At 41.2% G+C, this 18,064-nt stretch overlaps 2 protein-coding genes across 2 annotated transcripts; one reads left to right on the top strand and one right to left on the bottom strand.

Moving 5' to 3' along the window:
• Positions 1–751: 751 nt before the first annotated feature.
• LOC137265998 (uncharacterized) lies at positions 752–5,977 on the bottom strand. Its single transcript, XM_067801495.1, has 3 exons — positions 5,750–5,977; positions 3,499–4,730; positions 752–2,267 (listed from the first exon to the last, which is right to left on the bottom strand). Exons 1-3 carry the CDS (start codon positions 5,769–5,771, stop codon positions 1,893–1,895), a joined length of 1,629 nt encoding a protein of 542 aa, XP_067657596.1. The 5' UTR covers positions 5,772–5,977; the 3' UTR covers positions 752–1,892.
• Positions 5,978–9,306: 3,329 nt separating this feature from the next.
• LOC137265710 (uncharacterized) lies at positions 9,307–17,249 on the top strand. Its single transcript, XM_067801151.1, has 6 exons — positions 9,307–9,502; positions 10,438–10,644; positions 12,360–12,383; positions 14,005–14,187; positions 14,444–14,542; positions 16,534–17,249. Exons 2-6 carry the CDS (start codon positions 10,463–10,465, stop codon positions 16,616–16,618), a joined length of 573 nt encoding a protein of 190 aa, XP_067657252.1. The 5' UTR covers positions 9,307–9,502; positions 10,438–10,462; the 3' UTR covers positions 16,619–17,249.
• Positions 17,250–18,064: the final 815 nt, after the last annotated feature.

The following is an 18,064-nucleotide window of genomic DNA, read 5'->3' on the forward strand; positions in this document are numbered from 1 at the left end:
GATGTTCATATAAAGTTAGGAAAACGAAACCCTGGGAAGCTGCCTTACTAACGAAAAGTGAAACATGTCCCTCCAAAACAAAAACATCAAATGCGGTTATTCTGGGAAAACAAGAGATGACCTAATATATAGTGAGAAGCACACTTTAGGTTTATATATCCGAGAATGAAATGACCATCTGCAGGTAAGATGCCGGAAACAATCAATCAGCGTGCCCGTCCGATCCCCATTGTGAGACACTAACATTACCCGCATAGATTGATGAGATCACGACGTTCCGAGATCTCAATGCGTTGTATAGAGTTTTCGTGAGGTGAAGTGAGATGCCGGGTGGGGTGGGGTTTAATTCGCGTTCAGTTTACTAGATTTACCAAGTGACGTGAAGCACGTGTGTGTGCGAGTTTGCCGATGTGTAGCCCCCTGAAGTATCATGCTGCAGTTTAACAACGATACTCAGTCCTTGTTTTGTCCCCTTAATTCTGGGGTCCAGGCAGGGTAACAAAAATTACCGTCTTTGACAGCCCTCTGGCATGACGGGGTCGGGGATCTAACCGCCAACTTTCCTCACTCCGGGCAGAGGCCTCGCTCTGTGCTCGACACTCATCCTGGAAAAGGTACCTAATCAGGGCCGTGAACCACCAGTTTCAAAACCAGCAAGCTGTTGCTATATTATCAAGCGACCGTTCGAAAGAAATACCAAACTCTTTAGGAATAAAAAAAATTATTCGGTCGTTAGCGAAAGACAAGAAAAACAGGAACAATGTTCTTTATGTACTTAAAATGGTCAACACTTGAATTTTATTTTCCATGCAGCCTGAATGTTAGTACATTGTGCTATTGTTCATAGAAACACTGTTCTTCAACTGTAGATGGGTCTAGTGGTTACGTTTGGCTGGTCAAGCCTTGGGGTCGATCCCCATATGGGCACAATGTCAGAGTCAATTCCTGGTGTCTTCCGCTTTGATATTGCTGGAATGTTGTTAAAAGCGGCGTAAACCCCAACTCACTCACTCACCATCAGTTGCACACTCCAGACAGAAACATGTCACCTTGACCTAGTATCGGATGACGAACCGTATCACATTCACCGTCATCTGGAGGTGGGTTTGTCAGTGGAGAACAAGCCCAGGTGCTAAAACAGCAGGCACAAATATGGAAACAGCTTTGATGAATCCAGGTTTGAGTGACGCACAGGATGTAAAAACTTCCACAACATCTTCAGTCAGTCTGTCCGTTGTCCTTTTCATACTAGCACTGACCAAGAGCGAGTTAGACTATAACACTGTTTTCAACAGGACTAAATTAAAGTTACATGTCGAAGACTTTTATAACATAAACCAACCATTCGTAACTACTTTTATAACATAAACCAACCATTCGTAACTACTCGGGTCATTCCGGAAAGCCTTCTTGCAGGTTACGGAAAGAGGCGAGTAGTTACGAATGATAAACCAACGTCAAGCGAAACATCGTATGAATATGGAAGGGACGCAACTCTGCACATTTCATTGCAGTGTCCACGACCACTAACCACAGGACGACGTGATCTGTCGAGTTCCTTCTTTACGCATCAAGCTGCAATATCACAATGGGTTGTCAAACGAGTAAATATATATCATATATATTATCAGCATTATCCCCCCTATTGATAACACCGCATCAGTTATCTGATGGCTGTAGACATGCAGCGTGAAAAGGTGTAACAGTTACAATTCTGTGCTACATTCCAGGCGTTGTAGGCAGTTCAGCTGTAACGTATTCCTAGACAAGTTACAAACTTCGTGTCACGTGTAGCACAGAGAGCATGTTGTTGGGTGGAAGTGTATCTGGCGATATGTTGACGTAGGCCCATCTTCACTGGAGGTCCCTTGTGGCGATTTTAAACAATCCCATCAAACAAAAGTATCGCCATCTTTTGTGTACGTTTTGCCGTAGAGAAGAGAACTAAGATAGTCGACCAGACCACTAAGTTGATAGTACTCCGCCTCGGTAAGAAGTTCCCGCCACAGATTTTCGTTCTGCGGAAGGATACCTTCCTTGATACAACCGTCTCTGAGGTAATTCAGGATATAACGGAAGTGGGTGCCGTCTCGGTCTATGAAGAAACTCCCGTCCAACTCTCGTTTCAGCTCGTGCCTCCCACTAAACATGGCAGCCAACATCGAGTCGGGGTCCTTCGTTAGCGTCAACAATGACGTCGTGAACAGATGGCCGCCGATGTCGAGCTTGATCCGACTGTCCTGAATCTTGTACATCTCTGACATCCTCTGAAAGAGCATTGACTAGCCGTTAACCGCCATCACATTACATTACAAAGATGGCTCAATCAAAAATAGACAAATGGTTGAGGAGATTAAACCCGAGGGTCAAAAGTTTATGACTTGTTAATAAGGCAAAATTGGGATTTCAACCCACGACAGGCAATTACAACTAGCCCATGGTCGTTGGGCACAAGAACAAATGGGTATCAGACCAGTCCACGGAGTTTAGGTTGGGGTCGTATCAAGTCAGACCTCTGGGAATGTCGCTTTGCAGAGATCTGACCACTGGGGAGGTCGTATCAGGACACAAGAGAAGTCGTATCAGGTAAGGCCTGGAAGTGTGCCGGGTCAGACCAGGACACAAATGAAATGGTAAAACTTTAGCACTATGAGTCACGTTTTAAATAGATAACATTGATAGTCGTGTCAAAAATGAAGAATGCATTATCAAAAGGAATGACAAGCATTTGGGGCGACGCGTTAGTTTACTGAAGAGGCATTTTGACCATTGCTTAAGAAATAAACAATGCCTTTCACACACTGTTATTAAATTGTAAAATAAATATATTCAGTGAAGGCACATGCAAAAATAAAAGGTCCTTTATATAAAGTATTAGCAGTAATGATCATATTTGGACATCTCGCCGTGATCTTGAGAATATAACCACAATCAGATGAGTACATGAAATACTAAAGTGTCTCTGTCCAAATCTGCATATAATTAACATCTATAGGATAATAATGCACACATCACCAGAGACCATATAATTAGATCATTTATTATATGGTATCTGATAACATGTACATAAAATCCTATTTTACAACGATGATCTTGGATGTGCACGGTTGTGAGGACAGATGCTTGTATAGAGTGTAATAAGTATGCGCGTGTGAGTACGTGCGTGTAGATAGGGAGGAGGACGCTATGGAGGAGAGAGATGTTGTGGTAAGGGTGACGAAGATCTGGGTTCTTGTAATGGGGGTATAGCGAGTAGACCATTCTAGATGTCCCGTACCTGGGCGTATGATACTAAACGGTACCTCCGGGCATATTTTCAGATACCCGTGCTACTTTAGATTAATGATTATAGTGAGTCATCAATATGGATCATGTGCATATTTTCCAGAGTATAATACCCATCTGTTATAGGATGTGGCTTTTATAAACTGGGTAATGTTGTATGCAGTAGGTGGGTAAGTGATGAGAAACGTTTTCATTAAAAAAAGTGTCACAAACCTTAATTTCAGATTCGAACCTGGCTCTGTCAGCCTCCATCCGTTCTCTTTCTCGGTCCATTTCATCTTGTTTCTTTCGAACACCCACTTCCGCTTCCTCCATTCGGTCCCGGAAGTCACGTTCAAGGTCAAGTCTGAGCCGCTCGTACTCTCTAATCTTTTCTTCACAAGTGACGAGTTCTGTATGGAGACGACGTTCGCGGTCCTCTAGACGGATAGACATGAGGTCGATGTTCCTCTCGCGCGTACTCATGTCACGTTCACGATGTCTCAGTCGACTCTCACGTTCATCCACGTAATCCTTGGCGCGCTGAACGAAAACGTTGTAGCTTGAGTGCAACTTTTCTAGGAAGGACCTTCCAATGTGGTCGATCTGGTCGTGGATGTCAATCTCCCAAGTGCTCGTCACATCTTCGAAGATGTCGTGATCGACGAGGGGGCCGATGGGGCTGTCCTGACAAGACTCCGTGTTCTCGGGGTTTGAGTTCCAGATCCCATCTGGATCTGACACCTCCAATGCAACAATCGGTCGAGTAAAATCTGAGTCAATGTCAAGACTTCGACCTATAGTCTTGTCTCTGTAGAAAACAGACCGCCAGTCACTGTCGACGTCCGCCTTAGCCCACATCCGTGTCGTCTTATCCTGAGGGATGTGGTATAACTCCCGTATCTTCCACTCCATGTGACCAACCTTCTCCATCTTGCTGAACCTCACGTTGTGGAAGTCTTCCGGGGGAGAATTCGACAGCATCACCTTGAAGGAATTCTGATTGTGTTCTATTTCAGCAGCCCTCGAGTAGTGATACACCACTAGCTTCATCGGCTTGTGCCCATCCGACAACCCGTACCACTGAATCAACATCCTCCAAGCATCTTCGTGTACTACGTCGGCAGTATGTGCGTAGTCTCTCCGTGTGACGATCGCCCCTGGGGGTGAGGTAACGCGCTTGGGGTAGTATTTTCTCGTGCTGGAGAGCCCCACGTATCGTTTGAGATGCTCCAACCACTCTGCTACCACCACGTACCAGAAATCTCCCTCTACAAGTTTCCGTTCAAACAACTGCTCCAACACCGTCTTCTGTGCCACCGGCTCCGGGGGAGAGGGTCCTGGCGCAGGGGTGGTAGGAGAGGGTGGGGATGCTGCTGCCATGCCACTCGACCGTCGTTCGACGAGCACCTGACGGTGGTGGAATGATGACGTCACGACAGTGCCGCTTGCAGGCATTGCCTGCGCTGAAACAGACAAGATCACGTGAAACGCGCATCATCTCCCCGCCCTTCTATAATCTACTGCGTTCTTGCATTCCGTACCTGTGACGCTGTTGCCAGTGGTGCCAGACACGTTGCTAGGAAAGTGTTGCTAAGCATGGTTCCTTAACGGAGCCAAAAATAAACTTTGGACCCGAGCCACGTGCATTTGTTTACAAACGTTCTTAAAAGAAACTTCGCACTTAGTTTAGCCTATTTCAACCATCAAATACCACGTTCTAGAAATGGCCCGATCAACAATAAAACACAAATCTTGCTCCTATAATTAGACATTACAGCAATAACGTCATGGCTGAGATTATCATCTGTTGCTAAGATACGGAAGAGTTGTTTTGAAACAGATATGATTAAATAAAACAGTTAGTGAAGTTGCAAACGTATGAGCTCCAGCGTCAACCGCTCGACACCGATGACGTCGTCTTGGAGGACACATTCCTTCTATTCATAACACAATTTCAAGCTGGACTGTGTCACAATGATTGTCTGTCATGTATATCACAGGTAAAACATAGGTAACAATCATTAAAGGTAAATTCACATGCACCTTTACAGAAAAGAAACACGCAGGTGAGATACAATGGTATATAACGGACTGACGACATGTACCAGGACGCGTGACAATGTGACTGACATGTCATCGCCTGTGTTGTCATTGTCATTGTCACCGTCAGTGGTTGTAGTGTCTGCTTAGTAGGTCAGAGCGAGTTCAGAGTTGAAACGTCATCGTGCTGGGATGGCGTCTGTGTGTATTATCTCAATCGTCACACAGTACGTAACATTAAATCTCTCTATCAATAGTTAATGCATGTCATAGTGTCAAAGGTGTGAATAATAAAACAATATTAGTTAAAGCTTGTTTGATAACACAGACGTGTCAATTTACCTGTGTTTAGAAACAAAGACACATGAGAGTGGCCATCGCCAGTTCTCGAAAAGACAATGATGACCAACTGCCCAACACAGGTGTGTGAACGAGTGCTTACCTGGTGGGATGACTATTGGCATTCACTTGTAGACCGTGTGAGATTTTCTTTCAGACATCGCATTTGGATTTGTTTTATACAGGAAAAACTTCACGTGATTCAGGTGAAAGTGAGGCTGCGTTTTTGTTTGGCAACAACCTGTTCGTGACGTCAGTGCCTCGAAATAACGGCACCAGCGCGAATACGCATCCCCACCGTGGAGTTCCGTGTCAAAATGCCGAGTGAGGTGAGGGGAGTTCGGCGACCAGAAATACTTATACCTGCACTGTAAAGCCAGTGATTGGCCATGTAAAACAGGCTGGGTCCGTCTGTGTAGGGCAGGTGATATAGGTATAGGCTCGGGGGGAGGGTGGGGGTGGGGGGGAATGAGGAGAGGGAAAATAGACTAGAGTGTTACGGCAAACTCGATTTTGAAACCAGACCCAATGACCGTATGTCGACCAAGACGCAAAAAGCGCTTCCCCGAGCTCTCGGCGGAGCTAAGCCTTCTTCTAAGTTTAGATTGGCAATGACTGCGTATTTGAAACTTCGGTCGTAACTAACAGAACTGTAATTGTTTTGGGTTAGTTACAATGTACATGTTTTCTTAATTCATTGCATTACCTTTATAGTTCAATATGCACGTTTCTAAATGTCAACATAATGTCTTGAAATTTCAAGAAAGGGCCTTGACGTTTTAACTGAGAAACTTCACATTTCATCTTGTCTTCACATTTCAGCTAAGTGTCTTGAACTTTAAAGACAAAAACATGAAAATATAGAGAAATCAAAAGTTCCCGAAATGTTTCCTCGAAAATGTGTCTCCCAGCTGTTCTGTCCTCATTGGCATGCTTGTCGACAGAGGTAATTAACGGGATCGGGCGCTCAGGCTCGCCGACTTGGTTGACACGTCATCGTATATCCCATTTGCGTAGAACGATGCTCATGCTGTTAAGCACTGGATTGTCTGGCCCAGACTCGATTATTTACATACCGTCGCCATATGGCTGTAATATTGCTGGGTGCTTGCAGTGTTAAACAACCATGTGTTGTCGTGGATCTTTCAGATTTGTCCGACACCGCCAGAGATATTGATAATTGACTTGCAGGAAACAGCATTCACTCATTCACGCTCAAACAGCTTTTCTTCAGTAAAACTTGTCTATAATAAAATAATAATATCCTTCATAATTCCTGTTGTTTATGGTAAGAAAATCAATTGCATTTTTTATGTTTCTGAAACCAACTGTCACAGCAGTTTATGCTTTGTTTGTTTGCTGTTTACAACGCTGTCATATTCCAGCTAGATAGGACAGCGGCCTGTATATAATTGGGACAACCCAGTGGTTGATATCATGAGCAACGTTCCACGGTGGGTTGGTACTACAGACACCATTCGAAGATGAGAGACAGATGGCGTCTGTTGATGCATGTCATCATATCCCTGCATACATCGACGCTGGATCAAGACTGTATTATTTTATGGGGACTATATATAGAAGGAGAGGAATCTCCTCGAATAGCCCCTGAACGTATGCCGCGGGTCGTTACGTAACCAGTGTAGCCAATGTGCCGGCAGCGTAGTATTTAAGATTTAGCCCGGTTTATTTTCAGCTATTCGGTTCGGTTTTAAACCAAATTTAGAGCTATTATAATTTCGTTATATACCTCTGATCTTCCAACACAGTACGTTTATCTCCATTCTACCATAATTGTGGTATTCAGGTTTAAAACAAATACCTAACGTTTTGGGAAAAAAATCTGAGGTATATAACGTGATTATATACCTCTGAAGGACTTTGATTAACCAATCACAATCCAGTATTTACTGACGTCATGGTAGAATTAAGATTTAGCCCGTTTTATTTTCAGCAGCTGATTAAGTTCGCTGAGTGGTGTGACAACTGGAAACCTACATGTAGAGGATAAGTCAACTATTTCGTCTCTTCAGTTTAAGTCAAATAATTGTTATTAGTGTAAGTATTATGGCAGTAAATTTGTAGTAAAGTTTCAAGTCGGGGTATGTCATAGCTCACATGCTTCCATTCTCGATTCACCGAGAAGATGTTAGACTGTATTTGAGTTGTGTAAAAAAATATGACATATCGCCGATCTGTTCTGATCCGCCACTGAAATACTACACGGCGTTGCTGGAGTGTTTCTAGTTATTACTTCAAAAGCATCTTTCACATACACCTTTAATTCTTATGAGGAGAATATACTTTCAGGTGAAATGCGTTTGCAAGTAATAGTGATAGTTCTGTGATGTTAGAAAATTTGTTAGGGTGTATGTGATGTGTGTGAAAAATATGACATAACGCCGATCTGATCTGATCCGCCACTGATGCTTGTGATGCTTGAAGGCTGTACTTCTATAAGTTCTTTTTTTCTTATTGACCTTCTTATTTGGCAAAACTGAAAAGGTGTTTACAACGCTGTGTGATGGTTTTAAACTGTTTGTTTTTTTGGAGTCAGTTATAGCGTCAGTTACCATTTTGTTAATTTCCATTCCATTCCATTCCCCACATGCAATAAGATATCTGAATTAATTATTAATGTAAACCTAACTGTCTCGAAGTAGATTTTTTGAAAAGGACACGTGTGTTCTAGCGATACTTTTGCGTTCTTTAAGATGTTTTGGGAGGGATGGCCGTGGTATATCATTTATTCTTTCATTCATTCACATATGTACTTCTTTTTTTATTGTTTTCTTTATTTCTTTCACTCATTCACATATAATTTTTGCTCTTAATTCTTACAATTCATTCATTCATTGTAAAATTCCGACTGATACAACAGACTGACTGAAGTTCTGTTACCACAGGTAAATTTGCGTTGGGAACGGGAACGAACCAAGTCACTGTGTGCGCTGGAGCATGACGAGGCACACGTTAATTAGTACAAATGGTAAAGAAAGCAAGCGAGTGACCTATCCCCGTTGTGGATTATCCCTGATTATATACATACCGTCATCACATAGCTCGTTTATTGCTGAGTCCTGCCTGTTACAACAATAAAATCTCAGGACTGGTAGTCCTGCCACACTGAGTGAGTGAGTGACTGTGGGTTTTCAGTTATTTAGTTGTTTTGTCCTGTAAAAGTTCATTAGATGATAACTTAAACTGTCGTGTAAATGAAGTGTGCGCACTGTGAAATTGTATGTGACCACTGAAACTCGGTTGAAAATGAAGTGTGTCCCCAGCCCATTCTCAAAAACCAAAAGGTGTATCAATCTCTGCGTAATCTATCTGCCTATCTTACTCTAAGTTTTTGTGCGGGATGAGAAATGTACATGTAGTAATCAGCTAATTCGAGTTCAAGGAAAACGAAAATATTACGCTTGGTAAATCCGAGGTACCCGTTACCGATACTACCAACTCCACTCTCCTTGCTGTTCATTAGAGCACATCCTCCCCTACCCACCTCATCATCACTCCTGTAACCTGCTTCTTGCCAACACAACACCTCTCGCTCCCGTTACAACCAGCACGACTACCTCTCTCCTTCCCTTCTCTCTTCAGCCAGCATCATCCGTTGTTTGCAAGTGAGGGAGAGAGCTGGCACCCATTATTCTAAAAATAGCCCAACTGGCACCACTTCCGTCGGGGTTGAGAACTGAGAAGTTGCTTTAAGAAAGTTGCCAGTCTTATGAAGCTGCGAAGTCGGAATAGAGCAAAAGTTTGCAAACATCTTGTATGATGGGTGCACGGTCGACCTAGATGTACCTGTGCTACACCATTCACCTAAACAGCAGCGGGACGCCGTGGAAATCAGGTAAACATTGGCAGTGGTGCCATTACTGAACGCGTAATATCACACTGTTATAAATTGTGACCTGGCTGTGCAATATCTGTTGTTATAGCGCTGTCATTGCTCAACAATACTGATTTATGTGATGTATCTAAATTTTATGTGAAATACTTTTTCTTTCAGGCTATAGGAAAAAATATCATTTGAAATAATAACACTGATTTGATGCTAATACTTTGATGCATGAAAAGTAATCTGTTAAAAATTCTAGGTGGGGTAGCTGCCCCCAGTCCTCTAATGGTCTACCTACAGCCCCACAAACCTACATCTTTGGTATATGAATCTTGTGCACATATGCATAGAGGGATGTGTGTGTGTGTGTGTGCGTGTGCGTGCGCGTGCGCGTGCGCGTGCGTGAGATGGTAATGTCATGAACTTTGTTTTTCGTGTATCCTAGTTCCTATGGAACTTGAAACATCCGTTAAAATTGCATAAAAATTTACAGGAAATAATGGTTTAAACAATAGCTCATTTGACCAAAAACCCTTATTCAAGTTCCCTTAGGGTTACAATGTGTCAGTCCCTTTTCTGGTGTGATTATGCCAAATTAAAATTGATGTAAATGATAGACTAGGCAGAGCCATTTCTTTTTACGGCATTTAGTATGTCCCTCAGTTTCTGCTCAGAGGTGATGGTTATGTTGTTGTGCATCTCTACCTGACAATGTCACCACATTCACAAACTGAGTAGTTCGTCAGTGTGTCTCAACCTTATACATCTATAATATGAATATTTTGCTTCTTGAAACTATTTGAATAATTTGAATGCATGGAAAGGGCACATGAGGATGCAATTAAAAGCAAGGCTTTTCCATTTATTCCTGCTGCCAAACAGTCTGTAAGGATGCCATGTATGTTTTTTCACGATGTTCGATATGACAGTGTAGAGTGTTGTTTCAGACAGTTGACCTGTTAAAAGTGCACAATGGACTCTACAGAGACTCTTGCCGTAAAGACAATATCAGAGTTCAACCCTCCCAACTATGGAGATGAGCGCCACCAGGATCTGTTTCTGGACTTTCTGCTGACAGTGGTGCTACCAAGCGGCATCGGCCTCATCCTGGCATTCTGCATGGCCATGTGCATGTGTAGCTCAGGTTCCAGTCGGTCAGTATCGTTACAGAGTAACCAGTGTCTTTTGACAGTGATCAGTCGGTACACATTACCGTTGCTTAATGATCGATCAATCGATCAATCAGTCAGTATCATTACATGATGATCATTCATGTGTTCAGTGTATTTTCAAAATGATCATTGGTACATATTACTTCATACTGACCAGTTGGTCAGTATCATTACATGATGACCATTCAGGCATTCAGTGTATTTTCACAATGGTCAGCAGGTACATATTACTTCATACTATATCATTACATGATGACCATTCAGGCATTCAGTGTATTTTCACAATGGTCAGCAGGTACATATTACTTCAGACTGACCAGTTGGTCAGTATCATTACATGATGACCATTCAGGCATTCAGTGTATTTTCACAATGGTCAGCAGGTACATATTCCTTCAGACTGACCAGTTGGTCAGTATCATTACATGATGACCATTCAGGCATTCAGTGTATTTTCACAATGGTCAGCAGGTACATATTACTTCATACTGACCAGTTGGTCAGTATCATTACATGATGACCATTCATGTGTTCAGTGTATTTTCATAATGATTAGCAGGTACATATTACTTCATACTGACCAGTTGGTCAGTATCATTACATACCGGCCAGTTGGTCAGTCTCATTACATAATGACCAGTCCAGTCACTCACTCTCTCAGTCAGGGTGATAAATTGTTAGTTAGTCAGCAGGATGATATATTAACTTGTTATACATCAGGGTGCTATGTTAACTGGTTTGTAATGAAATGATATGGTGACTGGTTAGTCAGTAGGAAAGTATATACAGAATGATGGTATACTGACTAGCTCTTCAACCATATGATGTATATTAGGGATGTCACAATACAGGTGCTTCACCACATGATACGTATCTCGATACTGAGAATATGATATGTATTGCGACATGGCATTGTCAACATTTTGTACATAACAAGCAGCAATTAGCTTGATGGTAAGTTGTCTGATGTTGAAACCATACTTCACTGAAAACCTGTAAACAACTAATCCAAGTCATTTCTGTTGTAAGTAGAGATTAATAGAGAAAGGACAAGTACCTGTCAGTCACTCTTAACAAGTCATGTTTGCTGTTTTGTGTACAAAGTACAAGAAAGAAATGTCTTAAGACACAAAATGGTAATAAATCCATGTGAAAAAACATGAATTGATATAAAATCACATGAATCATACCATATCATATCATGCATTGTATCATGTGAAGTGTGAAGACAGTGCATCAGTGAATCATGGCATCCGTAATCAATAGCCTGGTTATACAGTAAGATGATCACCAGTCTGTCATTAAAACATGTAAGAGATCCACTGAAAATGAAGGAATTGCATGTAGAGACTTGAAAATGAAGAACACACTGTAAGCCGAATACACGTGAGACTAGATCACATGAAGACTTGCAAGACTTTCTTCTTGAAGTTCTTGAAAGGCTTTCAGAAGCAGGACAAACTTGAATACATGACAACATTTTATGGATAAGAATTTTTTAGATTCTTTATTCAATGTTTCAGAGCTAAAATTCTGTTCCTTTCATTTGGTGAATCATGATGGGGAAGGAATCAGCTTTGAAATATCATGTAAAGAATAGAAAGAATTTGTTATCCTTAAAAATATGTCATGCATTCATCTTTCATCTTATAATGATAGGTAAACAGTTTCACAGCTTGCACTTGGTTTTCTTTCAGGAAGAGAAAATTAGAGGCTGATGAGTAAGTGGTTCTTACATCATCTCAAGTCGCATTGTCTCATGTTGCTAACAGCATTGTCTCATGTTGCTAACAGCATTGTCTAACAGCATTGTCTCATGTTGCTAACAGCATTGTCTCATGTTGCTAACAGCATTGTCTAACAGCATGGTCTCATGTTGCTAACAGCATTGTCTCAAGTTGCTAACAGCATTGTCTCATGTTGCTAACAGCATTGTCTCATGACGCTAACAGCTTCATCTCTTTTTTCAAACCACTTGTCAAACCAGCAGTGATTACATTAGCTGAGTAATGGTTAGCATAACTAACAAAACCACTGGTATTTCCCCTTTAATGTGTTTAACATCCTGTCGATTAGATGCAGGCGTTTGGAAGATCATTCAGATCTGGCTACATTTGTAGTGAGTAGCATTTGCAAGTGGTGGGGCAATATTTTTGCTGATTATATTGTGGAGACCTCTTTTACAGTAAAGTTAAAGCAGTCAGGTAGCCAAGTGGTAAAGGCATTCACTGGTGATGCTGAAAACCTGTGTTCGATTTCCCACATGGGTACAGTGTGTGAAGCCTAGTTCTGATGTCCCCTGTCATGATGTTGTTGGAATATTGATAAAGGTGGTATTATACTAAATTCAATCACTTTCTTGTAGTGATTCAAGCTTCCAGCACTATTTTATTAGCGCAGAGCTGATCATTTTTTTTTTCAGACTAGAGTTTTAGATGGGGATCATCATATGGGAGTATGTCGGATATATTTGGGTGGGGGTAATTAAGATCATTCTACACCGTGAAAGTTACACATGTGGGTGTTCTGCAAGTGTTTTAATTGGGGATATATTGCATCAGAGCATTCCAGTTGGGGTAAAGCTCTGGATATTGATGTTGTCCGTTTGAGTGTTCCAGATATTTTGGATGTGTATGTGCTAGATGAAGTGAGAGTCTAAACACCACCATGCAATTTGTATCGCATTACAGACTAGCAGAGCTGTTGGGTAGACCAGTAGGCTAGAGTGAAGGCAGATATGCTCTCAGCCAGCCATCTCCTCCAAGCTTGCTATGTACATTGTGAAGATTGCATGTTCATGGTCAACCTTCATATTTGATTTCAGAAGATACACCTGAAAAATGTATGCATTACTTAATCTGTGAAAATGTATTAATCTTTCAACAAGTGACCTAATCTAAATTATAAGCAGAAATTGAATGGGACTGAAATTTGAAAGTGATGAGTAGCATTTAAGGCGTGCTGACTCACCTTGCAAGTAACATTTTGATACTAGTTTCCTACAAACCAACCATGGTCAGTATTTTACTTTTCTCTGAAATGTCAGGTGTTAGTTTGAATTGTGTCTTGTCAGGAACATGAAAACCATTGACTGTTCATTTTGTGAGTGATTTTAGTCTGTAGACTAAGACAAACAATCTCTACTGAACTTGATGCATGTACAACATATGTCATATCTAGGATTTCACTTTCTTAGTAAATATATGACATATGTTGCATTTGACCACTTTCTAAATGGCATCGTGTAATCTTGATGCATGTAACACATTGTGTTACCTGGTCAAGTTGTGAGGAACATGTGTTTTGAATGTGATGTTGCTGACTTTCACCTTCTTCTGGCAGTGAGCAGTACAGTCGCTATGAGTCTGTGCGTCGTGCATCGCTGAGTCTCCGTCACATGTCACAGAAGAGAGACACGCCCCTCATGAACAGCGATCAGTGTATGACACTGGACCGTGATCATCGACATCGACGCGGGTTCCGACCACGAGATGCATGTCAGTCAGCTCCTGGAACTCTCCAGAGGTAAGCATGTTCACAGATTACATCCACAGGTGGCATCCAGAGGAACTCTCTTCCTTTAGGGCTCATCTGTATTTTGAAGCAAGTACATACAACTGATTTAACTTTATCAATGATCAACAATAGCTAATATATCTGCACAACAAAAATAATTCACAGTGATATAGTTGCAGGAATAATTGCATTTATTCTTATTCCAGAATGCAAGTTCCTTTTCAGGTGTATCTGTACTTTGTGTATTGTTTTGATGTGTTTGTAGACAACATCGTCAGCGGGCGCACTCAGACTCCCAGCCCCCTCCTCCTGCCTACAGCCCCCCACCCCGATACCCAGACAACGAAGATGACCCCTTCAATTAGTAAGTCAGTTTCATTGTCTGGGGATGTCCCACTTCTTTGGTATTATTGTATGTTCCTTGCTGCTATGCACGAAGCAGAGGTTTTCTGTAGATTAAGTGCACACACAGCAATATTCCAGCTATGTAGTGGTGGCCTGTAAATAATCAAGTCTTGACCAGATGATCCAGTGATCAATGGTAAGAACATTGATCTACACAAGTGGAATACAATGACAGGTGTCAACCAAGTCATCAAGTCTGACCACCTGATCCTGTTAGTCGCCTCTTACGACAACCATCGGTTGCTGAAGACCAGTTTTAACAGGGATCATCTTGTGTCATGAATCAGAGGACCAAATGTACATCTGAAGTATGTAAACTTGGTAAATCATTAATTATCTCTTGAAGTGTGTCATATATTTGGTTCAGATGTTAAGGGGATCTTTACAGAGCTCAGTTGAGTGTAGTGAACTTGACATTATTTTTAAGATTTTAGTAAACACTTGAACAATTTGCCAATCATTAGAGCCATCCTCAGCAGTTTGGAAAGAACATGGTTCAAACTGATTACAATTGCATTGGTATTTGTAGACTCATATGATAATCCTGTTCTTGAAATCGTTTCACCTTCAAGGACACGGGACCAATTTGCTCTTAGTATCTCAAACACTTTGTATCTTTCTGAAGGTCACTGCAATCAACAAGTTTCCTCAGAAGACCACAAAGGGTGAATGTTGTTGAATGAACTCATTTTGCAAGGTTGCTGATTTTCCTTTGTACTGTTTCTGTTATATTTATCACAGATTTTATTCATACATAAAAGTTAGAAATGGTTCCATTGTGCTTGTTTTCAGGGTTACAGATAGTCTTTATCTGATTTTGATTTTTCACATTGATCTCATTTGGGTGGTATTCATACTGTTATACCTTTTAGCAGGCATTTTTGTCCTACTTTCGGAAATGGGATATAAATGCAGTCTGTATATGTTTATGCTCATTATTATTTTTATCTCAACCCAGGTCAGCCTTTATGGCTCCGTATATATATTTTCATCACACATGGCAATATGTATCCTGAATTAGTGTTCAAAATGGCTGCTCAACTGCCTGAGATGGGTTATTTTCAACAAGGACTGCCAGATTCTCAAATTCACCTACCTGACTTTAAGGTTAAAATTAAAGTTAGTGAGTGAGTTAGTTTTATGCCGCACTCAGCAGTATTCCAGCTGTATGGCGGCGGTCTGTAAATAATCAAATCTGGACCAGACAATTCAATTATCAACAACACGCGCATCGATCTGCGCAATTGGGAACAGATGACATGTGTCCACCAAGTCAGCGAGTCTGACCACCTGATCCCGTTAGTCGCCTCTTACGACAAGCATAGTCGCCTTTTATGGCAAGCATGTTGTTGCTGAAGGCCTATTCTACCCTTGGACCTTCACGGGTCGTTAAAATTAAATCATTATTACTTTACAAGTTTTGATTTAATCATGCTAAGTAAATTAGTATATTTTGTGTACAGGTAAGTTTTGGTCAGGCTCTCAAGTCTTACGTCTAACCAGTCAAGTCCTGTGGTTTGGCTGAGGTTCATACCCTGCTTGAATTCTGTTATTCCTGTCTATCCCTCCACACAAAAGGTCATTTCCTGAGCAGATCTTTGAAAGTACACAAACCTGGTACATGGGTCTAGTGCATATTCAGTGAATTAACCCTATTTGCAAGGGATATATATATGAATGAGTTTGTCATTTGTCGGGCACAGAGAAGCATTTCTATCCAATTTCAAGACTCTTACTGAAGTATATCAGCTTCAACACAATTGTTGATATTTTTAAAGATGTTATAGTGTCAAAGTCTCTCATAACTGTTTACTTTTTTGCTAATATTGTCTTAGGTTATGTATAGTTTTTATCATTTATATGTTATGTATCTGTTTATATCCACATGACTGTAATGAGGTGAGACTATAATAAACAATCTGTCTGTCAAGTATGCTATGTTGGTTTCAGTGACGACATCCCGATGCAAGAGTTACCTGGTCACGGCCATGTCAATACTGGTGCCTCCACCTACAACGGCTACATGACAAAATGAGCATGATCATCGCTTCAACACAAAGGGGAGACAACTGAGAGGATGCCAGGATCAGTCTGGTACACATCACTGTCCATCTTGATCATCAAACATCACAGTCCATATATACTGATGAACAGAAATAAGGGAACAGATACCTGGAATAGACACCATCTTTCTGCAGCTGTAAAACTGTTCTATCTCTTGATCTCAGGTCACTTTAATAATATTCTCTTTTCTCATTACTTTTTAAAACAAAATATGGCTCGGGCAGGTTGATTGTATTTTTACATTTTATTTTATGTCCCACACCCATTGATTTCAGTGAAAATTTACACATTTTCTCCCACAGAAGAAAACTAAGGGATGTGAAAAATCATGCATATATTCAAGTCAAAGCTGCATTTTCTTTAGTTTAATAAATAAAATCTCAGGGTCAGATCAGATTTTGGGGTGAGACAGTCTGAGAAACAGGAATATTTTTATATGTGGCCTGGGTGATATTAAAAATCTACTGAAAATGACATTGTAAGGTGTCAAATGGTCTTAGTGAACTCTAATGATGCGATGGAGACAGCAGTTTTCACCTGACTAGTTCAAAGAACATCTTAAACATGTGGTTTCTGTTAAATAATAGAACTGTTACAACTGACAAGTGTTTGTTGTTATTTCATGCCCCTTGCTTACTCCTAGTTGATAATGTACTACAAGAAATAAAGTCAGTGGATAAATGTCATTAATATTGGCACTTATCATATCTACACAAGACAGGGGTGGGCAACAGATTGTTGCACTAGACCACCCATTAACTACCGGTATCATCATAATTCCCAACATTAGACTGATGCAATAACATCCACAGGATATGTTACTGTGACATCACAATCAAATTACATCACTGATCCCTCTCCTACTGGTGCTAGTTATTTTTGGACTTGAGACTCAGTTGTTCTCAATTCTTTAAGTTGGGAGAATGATATTGGGTATGGATTCTCTCGAGTATATTTTGATATCAATATATGTGTTGCAGTTTACGACACAGAAGTAAGCCTTATCGTATCGGAAGATGGGGTGACATGTCTGTCCCCATCTGTGCCTCAAGTGTAGTGGTACAAGTGCTGGCCGCTGGTCAAGTTCATATCCTGTCAGGGCTTGTACGTAGTGTCCCTGGTACTGAGATTGTTGTATCATGCATATGTTAAAATGGGTGTAGTGTGATGCTAACATTGATCTTTGGAACAGGGTTTTGTGAAGTTTAAATGAAACTGAGGCCTAAGACTTTTATCTCCCATACTTTAACACAGGCCTACAGCAGCTGAAGGGCCGAACCAGGCTGTGGAACTGGCAGTAAGACTGTTATCTCCCATACTTTATACAGGCCTACAGCAGCTGAAGGGCCGAACCAGGCTGTGGAACTGGCAGTAAGACTGTTATCTCCCATACTTTATACAGGCCTACAGCAGCTGA

Source organism: Haliotis asinina, chromosome 15 (genome assembly GCF_037392515.1).
Source record: "Haliotis asinina isolate JCU_RB_2024 chromosome 15, JCU_Hal_asi_v2, whole genome shotgun sequence".
Classification (NCBI taxonomy): domain Eukaryota; kingdom Metazoa; phylum Mollusca; class Gastropoda; order Lepetellida; family Haliotidae; genus Haliotis; species Haliotis asinina.

What these genes read in the sequence shown, in the direction of transcription:
- LOC137265998 (XM_067801495.1), bottom strand. Translation starts at nt 5,771, where the DNA reads ATGCCAATAGTCATCCCACCAG. An exon ending in GCCAATAGTCATCCCACCAG is followed by an intron (nt 4,731 to 5,749) that starts GTAAGCACTCGT and finishes TGTCTGTTTCAG; the next exon opens with CGCAGGCAATGCCTGCAAGC. An exon ending in GGTTCGAATCTGAAATTAAG is followed by an intron (nt 2,268 to 3,498) that starts GTTTGTGACACT and finishes ATGCTCTTTCAG; the next exon opens with AGGATGTCAGAGATGTACAA.
- LOC137265710 (XM_067801151.1), top strand. Translation starts at nt 10,463, where the DNA reads ATGGACTCTACAGAGACTCTTGCCGTAAAGACAATATCAGAGTTCAAC. An exon ending in TGTAGCTCAGGTTCCAGTCG is followed by an intron (nt 10,645 to 12,359) that starts GTCAGTATCGTT and finishes GTTTTCTTTCAG; the next exon opens with GAAGAGAAAATTAGAGGCTG. An exon ending in GAAGATGACCCCTTCAATTA is followed by an intron (nt 14,543 to 16,533) that starts GTAAGTCAGTTT and finishes TGTTGGTTTCAG; the next exon opens with TGACGACATCCCGATGCAAG.